A 13855-nucleotide genomic window follows, 5' to 3' on the forward strand; every position below is an offset into this window, starting at 1 on the left:
TGAGGCACTTCAAGTCATTGAAGCTTGACTCCTGGCACTGATCCTCCTAACTATCTGCTCACATTGCCTTCTGTCCAAGTGATTAGATGGTTTCCAGCCACAGTACATACACAAGCATCACCTCTCCTTTCTACCTCCACCTGAAAACCTCCAGTTCAGTGTTTGAAATCCTGATGGATTATTCGCCCTCGTGCCTTTGCTCACATTTTCCCTGGTCAGGTCAGTTTCAATCACAACTCTCACTGCTCGATCCTACCTCAATGCCTTTCCTATCAGAGGTGCCAGAGAGCTGTAGACACCGTAGCCTTGCTTTAAATGCTGCTAGCTGCTCACAATATTGGCTGGTTTCATCATCAGTGCCCAATGAACAGCACAGTTAGTTCTTGCTAGATCCAGCAATCATTCAAATGAGTGGACAGTGTGGTGTAGGTGTGCTGTCTGCAATGCAACTGAGGGTACAAATTTATTCTGCATACAGTCCCATGCCTATTTACATATGCCACCCTAATTAACCCTCCAATCTTTGTGCATCTAGGAGCAGATTTAGTTCTCACTCTACACAAGCAAGGTAAAATTCCAATATAAATGGAGTGGAATGCAAAAGTGGAGACTGATTTGCTGTCCCTCACTTTCCAATACAGCCCTAAATTACTTTATAGTCCAGCTCGCCATCATGAACACTCAAAGTGGTTCAACTAGTCAGTTGCAAAAAGTGGGTGGGTAGTGAATCATTAGCCTGTTTCTCAAACCTTCCCAGTTGTCCTTAAAGTCAATTTATTAGTGATTGTTTGCTTCTTCATTTATTGAATAAATTTGATCCATACTTTAAAAGTAAAACAAGATTCACTGTGATGATTGCCATCTTTGAAGAATGATCTGAAATCTTATTGAGGCAAGTAATAGTCTGCCACTAATTATCAATCTGCTGTCTAACCATTAGGGAATAGCAATCAACTGATTGTGTGTGGATATTGATTCAGGACAGGATCGAGATTGGCTTTAATCGCCCCTCACCTTCACTGGTTCCACAGCACTCAATACATAGTGGTTACTTAGAAAGAAAATGGAGATGGCTGCCCATTTATTTTGTAAATACAGTTCAAAATTTTATGGGACTTTGATAAAGAAAATAAGGAGTAACAGTTTCCATATGCAAGACAGTTGGTAATCAGAGTACAGTGATTGGAACTAGGTTGGTCAGGTGGATCTCATAGACTCTGCGTTCCCTGATTGGACCAGGTTAACAGCCCCAGTCAGGGAGACCTGACTGACAGCTTTAAAAATGAATGTCAGGGGTTCCCCTTACTCTAAGGACTGGCTCTGACTTAGCTGGTCAGAGTCCATGTACTGTAAATAATGGTTGACTTGGTGATGGGATATTGGCCTCTGTGGAGTTATTTCATACAGGACACAGATTTAAGGTAATGGAATGTAATGGAGAGGAATTGGAGAGATTCAATTACCTACCAACTTACTAAAATCTGGAATATACTCCCTGACAAGGTGGCAGCAGATTTAATAAGTTTCAAAAGTAAACTGGATAAATATTTGGTAAGGAAAAAAAAAACTGCAGGCTACATGTAAAGAGCAGCAAAGTCTGACTAAGTGAACAGGCCTTTTAGATCCAGTGAAAAATCATGAGTACAATGGGTCAAATAGTCTCCTTTTGTCCAGCAAGACTCTAGCAGTCACCAGTTACTGGAGAGAAGGTTGGAATGGGGAAAGAAAAATGAACTAAGTAACTCAACTTGGTTCCAAGAGCAAAAGAAAATGAGCGATAAACAACAATCTCAAACATAAAACAAAAAAAAAAGAACTGCAGACACTTTAAATTAGAAACAAGAACAGAAATTGCTGAGAAACCTCAGCAGGTCTGGCAGCATCTTCTGAAGAAGGGTCACTGGATCTGAAATGTTGACTCTGCTTTGTCTCCACAGATGCTGCCAGACCTGCTGAGTTTCTCCAGCAATTTTTGGTTTTTGAATCTCATTCTCAGACCTATTAGCTGGTTTGTTGCATCACATTCAAGTCAAGGAAAGAAGCTTATTTACCAATATCTTCTGCAGGTTAACATCTTTTAGATAGTGGATTTGTCAATAATATGCTCACCCCTTAAATTAAGCAAGGTGTATGAGGTTGGAAAACGTTGCTTAAATGAATGCTGCAGTTTGGCAATTTAATCTACCAATTCTGGATGACAATTCTCTGGGTCATGACCTCCCTCATCTGAACATGCCCACGTTTTCTCCACATTCCTTCCTCTCAAACCCACACCATCCAAATCCTCTCCTCATTCCATCCCACTCCACCCTCACACTGCTCTTAATCAATGGGGCCTACTTATGCCAAATTAGAGGCCAATAGCACCCTGTCTGTCTCAGTATAACCACTTCCAATGTTATGTTAAAGATCATAAAATAACAGCTCACAGAATGGAGACCTGCCCCCATTTTCCATTATTGCTTGATAAGTAGTAGATTTATCAAGAATGAGCAGGAGCTCAGAGTCAGCAGGTGTCTGCTTCCAGGACCCTTCACAAACTACCAAAGTAGTTAAGAAGAGTCTGTTAGAACCCACGAGATACTGTGAGGTCACAGTCTAAGCTCATTCTTGAATGACTTTTTTTATATTCATACATGGGCGTTGTTGGCTGGCATTTATTGCCTATCCCTAGCTGCCCTCGAGTAGGTGGTGGTGAGCTGCTTTCTTGAATTGCTGCAGTCTATGTGCTGTTGTTAAACCCACAATACTCCTGAGGAGGCAGCTCCAGAATTTTTGATCCAGTGATACTAGAGGAATGGCCAAATATTTCCAAGTCAGAACTGTGAGTAATTTGGATGGGAACTTGAAGGTGGTGGTGTTCTCATGTATCTGCTGCCCTTATCCTAGATGGAAGTGGTCATGGATTTGAAAACTGCTAAGGATTTTTGGCAACTGTTTGCAGTACACAGTGTAGATAGTACACACTGCTGCTATTGAGTGTCAGTGGTGGAGGGAGTGGATGTCTGTAGATGTGCTGCCAATCAAGCGGGCAGCTTTGCCCTGGATAGTGTCAAACTTCTTGAGTGTTGTTGGAGCTGCAGTCATCCAAGCAAGTGGGGAGTACTCCATCACACACCTGACTTGTGCCTTGTAGATGATGGACAGGCTTTGGAGTGTCAGAAGGTGAATTACTTGCTGCGGTTTTCCTAGCTTCTGACCTGCTCATGTAGTCATTATATTTATTTTGGCTAGTCTAGTTCCATTGTTAGTCAATGGTAAACCCCAGGGAGTTGATAGTGTGGGATTCAGTGATGATAATGTCATTGAATGTCATGGGGAAGTGGCTAGATTGTTTCTTATTGGAGATGGTCATTGCCAGACATTTGTCTGGCACAAATGTTACTTCCACTTTTCAGCCCAAGCCTGGGTATTAGACCAAGTTTTGTTACATTTGAACAACACCTTCAGTATCTTAGGAGTCACAACTGGTGCTGAATATTGTCAGAGCCTGTTCAAGTTCATGTCTGGTAGAGTAATCTGTCAGAACGGTGAACTCATCAATGTGCATGTGATATTACTCAAGCAGCACGACGTAAATGAGAGGCTGCCGAATGATAATATGGGAATGAAAGTAGTTTAGGGCAAAAAGAAGAAAGGAAACTCTCACCTATACAAGGCCTCAGATATCGCAAAGGTCTTTACAAGGTTGCCTGAAAGCAGGGTCATTGTTATTATACAACTGGAAACAGAACATATACACTTAACCAGATGCTACAAAAAAATGAGAAACGGACATATAAGCCGAGGTTGGAAGATAAATATTGACGAGATAATCAGGAACACTCTCCACTCCATCTGAATGGAAGCTTTTGGTCTTTTGTTTCCTCTGAATAAGGTAATCAAACTGTTCACAATATTCTACCTGTGGTCTAACTTGTGCCTGGTATAATTTCTCCCTATTTTTATACTCAATTTCCCGTGGAACTAAAGGCCAACATTCCATTTGCCCCCACTACTGCCTGATGAACTTGTATGTTAGCTTTTTGTGATTTATGCTTTAGAACCCCCAAATTCCTCTGTACTGTTAGCTTTCTGCAGTCTTTCTCCAGTTAAATAATATTCAGCTCCTCTATCCTTCCCGCCAAAATGCATGACCTCACATTTTCCCACATTACATTCCATGTGCTAATTTGTTGCTCACTCTCAACCTATCGATATCCCTCTGCAGACTCTTTACATCATCCTCACCACCTGCCTTCAAAACGATATTTGTGTCATCCACAAACGTAGGTAGGACACATTTATTTCTCTCATCCAATTCATAACTATATACTGTAAATAATTAAGGCCCCAGTAACACTCCAACAGTTACATGTTGCTATGCTGAAAATGCCCTCTTCCCAACTCATTCCAACCCTGTGTCTTCTACTAGTTAGTTAACCCTCTAACAGCATGGGCTCTTATCTTATTAAGTAGCTTAATGTGTGGCACCTGCTCTATTATCGCATCCTTTATAACAGGTGTGAACATTTTCCCAATAATAGACGTTAAGCTAACTGCCCTAAACTTACCTGATTTTTGTTTCTTTCCCTTTATAAATAAAAACATTACATTGGCAGTTTTCCAATCCTCTGGGACTTTTCCACAACCTAAGAATTCTTGGAAGATTTTTATTAATACATCTACTGTCTCCATAGCTGCTACTTTTAATATCTGAGGATTCATCCCATCTGGTCCAGGGACTTATCGGTCTTTAGCCCTGTTATTGACCCTAGCACTTTCGCTATAGTGATAGTTACTGTATTTATTTCTTCTCTGCCTTCTGCCCATGAATTATTTAGTATTTTTAGAATACTACAAGTGTCTTCTGTGAAGACTGATGCAAAGCATTTATTCAACTCCTCCACCTTGGTTCCCCATTATTATTTCCCCAGCCTCATTCTCAAAAGGGCCCATGTTAAGTTTAGCCTCTTGCTTCCTTTATATATTTAAAGAAGTTTTTGCTGTCCATCTTGATATTAATTGCAAGTTTACCCTCAAAGAAAATCTACTCCATCTGTTTTAGGTTATCTTTTGTTGTTTTTAAACCTTTCCCAATCCTCTAGTTTACCAGTAATCTTTGCCACATTTTACATTTTTTTTTTCTTTCATTTGATGCTATACTTCACTTCCTGGTTCACCAGGGCAAGCTTATACCCTTCTTAGAATCCTTGTTCCTCACTGGGACATATCTTTGTTGTGAGCCGTGAACTACTTTGTTGAACATCTGCCATTGTTCCTCAACCATCTTTGCTTCTTAACTGCTTCCCAGTCCACTCAGAATCATAGATTCATTTGGGATAAAACAGACCCTTTGGTCCAACTCGCCTACACTGACCAAATTTCCCAAGCTAAACTAGTCCCCCTTCTGCATTTGGCCCATATCCCTCTATGCCTTTCCTATTCATGCACTTACCCAAATGTCTTTTAAATATTGTAACTGTACCTTTCCTCTGAAAGTTCATTCCACATACAAAACACCCTCTGTGTGAAAAGGTTGCTCCTCAGGTCCCTTTTAAATCTTTCTCTGTCACCTTAAAAATATGCTGTTTAGTTTTGAACTCCCTTACCCTAAGGAAAAGACCCTTGCTATTCATCTTATCTATGCCCCTCATGATTTTATAAACTTCCTAAGATCATCCCTTAACCTCCTATGTTCCAGTGTAAAAGGTCCCAGCCTATCCAGCCTCTCTTTATAACTCGAACCCTACAGTCCTGGCAACATCCTGGTAAATCTTTTCTGAACGTTCTCCAATTTAATATCCCTCTTATAGCAGAGCAACCAAAATTGTACACAGTACCGGGACAACATTGGCCATGGTGGATAGAAGTGCTCCGTAAGGCTCAGCACTTTCTTCTTGCTTTCTGTTCCCCATTCCCGATTTCCTGACCACTGTGACCCCCACAACCTTAGGAAATGCTGCATCTCCATTTTTTAAAGCTCCTCTCCGAGAATTAGGGATAGGGTTAGTAAGTTGGTAGGTGCCCTCATTTCTTCTTAATTTCCCTAATTTAAGTTTGGCAGTTTTTTCCAACCCAAAAGAAATGTTAAATTCTACCATGTTACAGTCAGTTTCCTCAGGATCGTTTACTCTGAGATCATTTATTAAACCAGCCTTTTGCACATCAGTAGATCCAAAATAGTTTGATCCTTGATTGGATCCACACCATATTGTTCTAGGAAAATGTCCCAAATATACTCTGAATTCTTCCTCGTGGCTACCTCTGCCAATCTGCCTTTCCCAATCTACATGAAAACTAAAGTCACCCATGATTAATGTACTGCCTTTTTCATGCTTCATTACCTCATTAGCAATCATGGTTCCACAGTTCATATAGCGAGTCCCTAATTCTCAGAGAGGAGCTTTAAAAAATGGAGATGCAGCATTTCCTAAGGTGGTGGGGGTCACATTGGTCAGGAAATCGGGAATGGAGAACAGAAAGCAAGAAGAAAGTGCTGAGCCTTACAGAGCACTTCTATCCACCATGGCCAATCACGCAGTGCCTTGAGAGCAGAGCTGTATCGCAGATGGCTAAAAACAAGTCAGCAAGGCAAAAACAGGAGGTGCAAGGTCCACATACTTAAGTACTCAGGCATCAGTTTGGAATCTATAACACTGATGATCAAGTGGACAGGTTCACATTCAAAAAATTGGTGCTATTTAAATGCATGTCAAATTGTTTTTAGAAAATTCCACATCCCTACCAAGTCTAACATTCAGATGTTAACAACTGTTTCAGTTTTATATCCATGACCCCTGGTTATCAACCTTTAAGGACAGCTGCAATTTGCAGAGTCCTGCACTTAGTATCGTCAACTGTTGCCCAGTATAAATCTTGGAAGGATGAAGTGAAAAGTGAAAATGTCTATGGTTGCAGAAGGATCATAGGCTGCTCTCTCTCATTAAAGAGAGAGATAACTTGTAGTGAGTTTTATTTGAAGGTCATCACTTGTCAAGCGAGGTTGAGAAGTCAGGGCTTTCATTTTAACATTATCTGGTAAGGGAACTGAATATACCCAGTCAATGTCACTCTTATTTCATACCAGCCACCCTGAGCTAACCAACTCCCCAGAAATGTATAGGGGAAACGCTGTGATTCTCTTCTATTGTTGTTCAACTGTGGGGAGGCGACAACATTGTGGAAATATTACTGGGCCAGTAATCCAGAGCCCCAGACTTAAAGGTCAGGGGAGGTGTTTGACTCCCACCTCGGTAACTCGTAAAATTTGAATTCCATAAAAAAAGGAAGTTGAAAGAAAGCTAGTCTAATGGCAACCATAAAATATCATGTAAAACCCATCTGGTTCATTAATGTTTTTTAAGAAATGAAATCCACTGTCCTTATCTGGTTTGGCCTACATGTGATTCCAGATCCACAGCATAGAATCATTTAGTACATAAGAAGCCCTTTGTCCTTTGAATCTGAACCATCAAAATTACGCCACTACCTATACTAGTCTCACTTTCCTGCAGCAGGCTCGCAGCCTTGGAAGTTGCGATACTTCAAGTTTTCATTCAAGTACTTTTTGAAAGATTCCCGCCTCGACTACAATGCAGCTCCTTCCAGACCCCATCATGATCTGTATGAAAACATTTACCTCAAATCCCCTCTAAGCCTCTTGCCTTTCTCTTTAAAATTAATCCCCCTTGATATTGACCCTTCAATTAAGAGAAACAGCTGATGTCTATGCTCCTCATAATCTTCTATACCTCTAGCAGGTCCCCTTCAACCTTCTCTGCTACAAAGAAAACATCCAGCCTCTCTATCGCTGAAATGCTCCATCCCAGGCAATATCCTGGCAAATCTCTTTTGCACCCCCTCCACTGCAATCACATCCTTCCTGTAGAGTGGTGACCAGGACTGCACACTGTACTTCAGCTGTGGCCTAACCAGACTTCTGTGTAGCTCCAACATAACTTCCCTGCTCTTATAATCTATGCCACAATTGATAAATTCAAGCATTCCGTATGCCTCCTTATGCAGCCTAGCCAGAGATGCTCAAATCCCATGAAAGAATAGATAAAGAAAAAACTTTAAAAACACTGAGCATTTCACTGAAGTACTGTTTCCTGCAAGTAGATCACTTGCAATCTGTCAGCAAGAAACTTTCTAAACATGATTTCACATAAGACTGCACTCATTCTTCATACAGTGCTAAACTAAAATATGGTGGTAGGCTCACGACTTGTGACTTCAGTTTATTTGAGAGTCAGGTGGACAACCAGAATGATGTGAAACTTTCTGCCACACATCCAAAGCCAATTGTCTATGGACAAGAAGCTATATCAGAAATGACAATCGCAAAAACAAAAAAGGCAACATTCAAATTACTTACCAGCATAGAAGACAAAGGAAGAGCATAAATAGTCCAACAGAAACTGTTGTCCTAGTGAGCTCAATCGAGGCCACTGGAACCCCCACAAGGTTCATCAAAGATGTCATTTTCTGTGTTTCTGTCTGAATCCTGCACAATACTGAAAAGAACAGAAGCAATGGATATCATCACATGCTGAACTGATTGAGTAATATGCAGCAAAGCGTTGTTTTTGACATTCAAGTCAATTGGCCTGAAAAGTAAACAGGCATATTAATGTTTACCAAATAACCAAACAGAGCAACTATGAAAAAAAAAGCTCCTGTTCATAAACTGGAGGAGATTTTTTTTTCCTCTCCGAGCCCTCCTTCTTGTATTCTACATCATAGAAGTTATAGCGGTCATTTCATGGAGTGGTACCAGGATTAGAGAATTTCTTGAGCCTTTTAAAGTTAGGTGTGGTTATGACAAGTGCCTTGTACAGTTTTAGAAAGACATGCCTATTTGTATATTACATTCCTTTTGAAATAAAGGCCAACTTTGCATTTGCCTTCCCTATTCCATGCCGAACCTATATGCTAGCTTTTCGTAATTCACACACTTCTTTGTGCTGCAGCTTTCTCCATTAAATAATAATCAACTATCCTTCCTATCAAAATGTATACAACCTTACACTTTCTCACTTTCCATCTGGCAAGTTTTTGCCCACTCTTAACTTGTCCATATCCCAATGAAGACTCTGTGTGTAATCCTCACACTTGCCTTTCCATATATGCTTGTGGCTTTTTCTATTGTGACATTTCTGTTTTTCAGTTTCCGTTCGAGACCTTGTAGCATCATCTGCCTTGTAGATGGTGGACAGAATGGGGGAGACAGGAAGGGAGTTACTTGTCACAAACTACTCTGACCTGCTTTTGTACCCACAATATTTATATTGGCTGATCCAGTTCAGTTTCTAATCAATTGCAACCACCAGGATGTTGACAGAGGCGGATTCAATGATGGCTAGATTGCGAGATCTTGCTGGAGATGGTCATTGCCTAGCATTTGCCACTTATTAGCCTAGGCCTGCATGCTGTCCAGGTACATATGGACACAGACTGCTTGCTTCGGTTGTTGAGTTACAAATTATCGCAAACATTGTGCAATCATCAGCAATCGTTCATAAACCTGACTTTTTTGTGAGAGGGAAAGTCATTGATGAAGCAGCTAAAGAAGGCTGGGGGTAGAGCATTACCCTAACAAAATCCTGCAGTGATGTCCTGTGTCCTTATGTTGATTGTTGAACAACACAGTAGAATGTCATTATCAGTATATGGCCTGTAATTTCATCTTTTGTTTCAGATATGTTGGATACTGCCCTCTGGGATACTTCAGGTGCTAATGCTATTCAACAACTGAAGCAGTAAACAGCGTTACAAAAATTAGTTAATCCCAATACATAGTCTAAAAGATAATTGTCAGAATCCACTCCTAGATTCCTTGTCCTGCCCATTGCCAATCCTCCAACATGACAGTACTTCGCAGATGGATCCTTGTAGAAGCCCATGTGCAACTTCATTTAACGTAGGCACCATTGTTCACATGACCTTGATGGGCTGGTAGTCAGATTTAAATAACACATATAACAGCAATGACCAGGACCACCTTGATATTGCAACCTTCTTCCAAACCTGCAGACAGTGAGACACACTGACTTCTTTTATCTTTCTTCTACCACTGAAGACTTTTCAGACTGTATGACGATATGGGTAGCCCTACCAGGAGTGTGGAGGTCCAGACAGTATTGCTCATGGTGATCAGAGTACCCAAGAGTCTCTAGCACATTAAGTAGATGATCTGCAGGGAAAATTCTTGAAAGGAACAGATCTCCATCAAATGATTGGACAATTCTTGACCACTTGCCAAACAACCTTTTCTGTTTTGTCCAATAATTTCTTTTCTTCTTTTTAAAAACTGTTGAACAAAAACTTCACAAATTTTAAAAGCTTTCTTCAATGCCTCATAAATTTATTGCCATGGTTTCATACAAAAGAATTCTAAAGATCAGTTCTGAGCTCCTGGAAAGAAACCCAGATCACTGTCTTCAATAGAACAAAAGTATCTACTTACGGTAGTAAAATTTATTTTGGCTTTCAAAAGTGGATTATAACTAAAGAAGTTGCATATAGACCGTATTGACACCCTTAGCTATCACCAGGAAAAGCTAAAATCAGAATAAACCTCAACAGCTAATTCCTCTATCCATGTTATTTTCCTAAACACTATTCCATATCCACTTTTTAAAAAATTCATTCACAGGATGTGAACATTGCTGGCCAGGCCAGTATTTATTGCCCATCCCTAATTTCACAGAGGACAGTTGAGAGTCAACCACATTCAGTCATTAATCAATCTCAGCTGGGAGTGGGTACATTTACCAAGCTACAAAAAAAGGCACAGGAACCTATGATCTTTGGACTTTGAACCAACAATTAAAGTCTATCTGAAAATATAACTTGCAAAGTTTATTTGGCTTGGGCCTGACATTAAAACAGTCTGTTTGTGCAGATGGATGTTCCTGATCCCATAACAATATATGGGAGTTCTTCCTGGCATCCTTAGATCAACTTGTAAATAGACCAACTGATCATTCATTTCATGGCTTGCTGGCATTAAATAGCTGCCTTGGTTTCTGACATACTATTTAATTTCACAATATGCATTAGACTTTAGTGCCTTCCAACTAGATAAAAACAGAATCTAATTTACATCTGAAATGCAATGCCTTACTCAACTGATTAACTGAATTCCTTCAAATGAGATACATCTGTTGCTGGCTAGAGTGGAGGACCCCTCTTACAAAATATAGGTTCTTGCTAACATTAATAGGATTATGGTCTCCTGGATCAACTTTGATCATAAGGGGGTGGAGGGGGGTCAGAGACTAATTTCTTTAGAAATCTGAAAATCCAAAACTCTCAAAACGTTGGAAGCTCTCAACTAGCCAGCCAATCTTTTCCAGTGTATCCAGCACTCCCGCACTACCTTGATTAGTCTAGGTTTTAAATGTTCCTTCATCTATGTCAAAAAATCCCATGGCTTTGAGTTGGGTCAGAAGTTCTGTCTTGCAGTGCAGCAGGTATCAGAAAGGTGGGATCAAGATAGAGGACAATGTTCTTCACAAAACTTGCTTTACTACCTTTTTTTTGCATGGTCAGCAAATTTGGTTCACTACATTCTGTTGCTTCATTGAAGGTCATTAACATAGATTGGAAATAGTTGAAGCCTCAACACCGATTCCTACGACACTCCACTGGTCACAGTTCACCATTACCTACTTCCTGCTAAATATCCACCCTCTATCGTGGCTAACATATCACCCAATGCCACTCATTCTCTTTCTGTTCCCTTGACCTGTTCAGATGCTCATGTGTAATATCTGGAGATACCTGTAAAGCACATAATGATTGAAAATTCCTCTCCTGTTTTCTTTCTTTACAGATGCTGCCTGATCTGCTGAGTCTTCAGCATTTTCCGTGGGCTTTTTCAGCTGTTTTTAAAACATCACAAAATCAGTTTGAGTTCCAAGTCTTTAAAGTTAGCTTTCTAGGATAAACTAATAGTTATGCCCTACGACAGCAAACTTCTATGCTTTGGTTTGGGAAGGTAGGATTAACCAGGGTTCCATCAGCTAACCAGTTACTTCTTGGAAATGGGTGTCAGCTGAGGTTCAGGGTCACTGGTTGATGCCTTTTTTGTCAAATAATCTATCACCAATTACTGTCAAGACTTAAAAGTAAACAACCAATCAAGGAAGTGTCAAAAGGCAGCAACCATTTGTGGAACTGAATCCTTGCAACAGATCCCACCAGCAGGTGGGGAAGAGGGTTTCAGTAAAGAGGAAATAAAAAATAACAATTAGTTATTTCCATCTTAGGTTAATAGATAAAATGTTAAATGAGAGAAAAAAAAACTAATCAATGGGGAATTAACAGTCTGATATGACGGATCACTTTTCCCTTGTTACAAAGATATGCTTATCTGTTGTATTGAGCACAGTTTTATTTGGATGCTTTACGGTAGTCACTGAGCTATTTCAGATCTGACCATGTTCTATGCACCACATCACATCTGCAGCACACTCAGAGCTCCATGGACACTTATTTATAATAGTCGACTTGCGGAAACCTGGCACTGGATCAAGTTGAATTATCTAGAGCGCAACACACAATGAACTACTTTTGAAAGTCTATCGTTGCTACGTAGCTGAATACAGCAGCAATTCTATGCCAGCAATGTCCCAGAAGCAGGGAGGACAGGAACAACCAGTTTTTGTTACTGATTGAGAGAAGAATGTTGACCAAGAAATTCTTAATTTTCATCTCAGTACTACAATAAAATCTGTAACATTCAGAGGAACTGAGAGACTTAAACATCTCACTGAAAGACTGTCACCTCCAACAGTAATTCCTCAGTACAACCCCAGGGTGTCAGGCTAGAATGGGTCCTCAGCCTACAACCTTCTAAGAAAGAAGCAGTGCAGTCACATTAATAGTTTAGGGCTGGAGTGCCCTCTGCTGTAATAAAAAAACCTGTAAATGAGGATTCCGGTTCTCTCAATTTGTTTTGAATCTGGGTTTTATCTACATACCTTTTTCAGCACTGGAACTGTAGTCAATGATGGACAAGCAACCTACTGGTTATGGGTTCAAGTTCCACCAGGGTAAACTGTGAAACTGAATTCAATAAATCTAGCTCTTTACCACTTCATTATAGTTCCAGACTGCAATGAAAGAAATCTAAATACACATGTACTCCAAACTGCTGGTAGACTCATGATGACCTCATGGGTGGTGTAGCAAAATCCTTTACTTGTGCAAAATTTGAATATTTACCACCAACTTCTTCAGATCGAATAACAAGTGCACTGGCAAAAACATTGCTTATATCCCAAGATTTTCTTCAGAATAATACAGTGGTTTCACATTAGTGTGTAAAATCATAAGATGGTGCAACTATCTGAAGCAATGACATCGAAATTATTTAGCAGTAAGTGAAAACATTAAAAAGAGGGTGCCATAAGTAGTCATATCTGCTGGGCACTGAGGCAGATATATGCTAGAATTGAGTTCACTTACAAATGTGACAGGAATGAAATCATGCCAGCAAGCTGTCATCTTACACATGGAGGTTATAGTTTATGGAGATAAGCAATGTATTCCTACACGTTTGCTGTGGCCCACAGAGTCCTGCCCAATGACTCTTTAGAAGAAGTTCTTTATTTCTGTCCTACTGCCTGGATAGACCTTTCCAGTGCTGACCTGGTCAGCCCATAATTTTTCACTCTCCACAAACTCAAGCTCATCTGAAGTTCTGCTCCATTTCTCCTAACTCCTCAAAAAGTTTCACCCAACCAACGTACCTGTTTGCTCAGAGATAGTAAGAACTGCCGATGCTGGAGTCAGAGATAACATAGTGTGGAGCTGGGGGAGCACAACAGGCCAGGCAGCATCAGAGGAGCAGGAAAGCTGACAT

General features: G+C 40.3%; 1 protein-coding gene across 6 annotated transcripts in view; it reads right to left on the reverse strand.

Annotated features, from left to right (window-relative positions):
* LOC109934949 (thromboxane-A synthase-like) overlaps nt 1-13855 on the reverse strand; it is a 110020-nt gene that overhangs the window by 55470 nt on the left and 40695 nt on the right. For all 6 annotated transcript variants that reach the window (XR_007264072.1, XR_007264073.1, XR_007264071.1 and 3 more), the window contains one exon: nt 8360-8498. Coding sequence is in view for 3 of the 6 variants with exons in the window: in XM_048607564.1 (XP_048463521.1) it covers nt 8360-8498 (139 nt within the window). In the remaining 3 variants the exon portion in view is untranslated. The remainder of the gene's footprint in view (nt 1-8359; nt 8499-13855) is intronic.

This window comes from Rhincodon typus, chromosome 18 (assembly GCF_021869965.1).
Source record: "Rhincodon typus isolate 14 chromosome 18, sRhiTyp1.1, whole genome shotgun sequence".
Taxonomy (NCBI): domain Eukaryota; kingdom Metazoa; phylum Chordata; class Chondrichthyes; order Orectolobiformes; family Rhincodontidae; genus Rhincodon; species Rhincodon typus.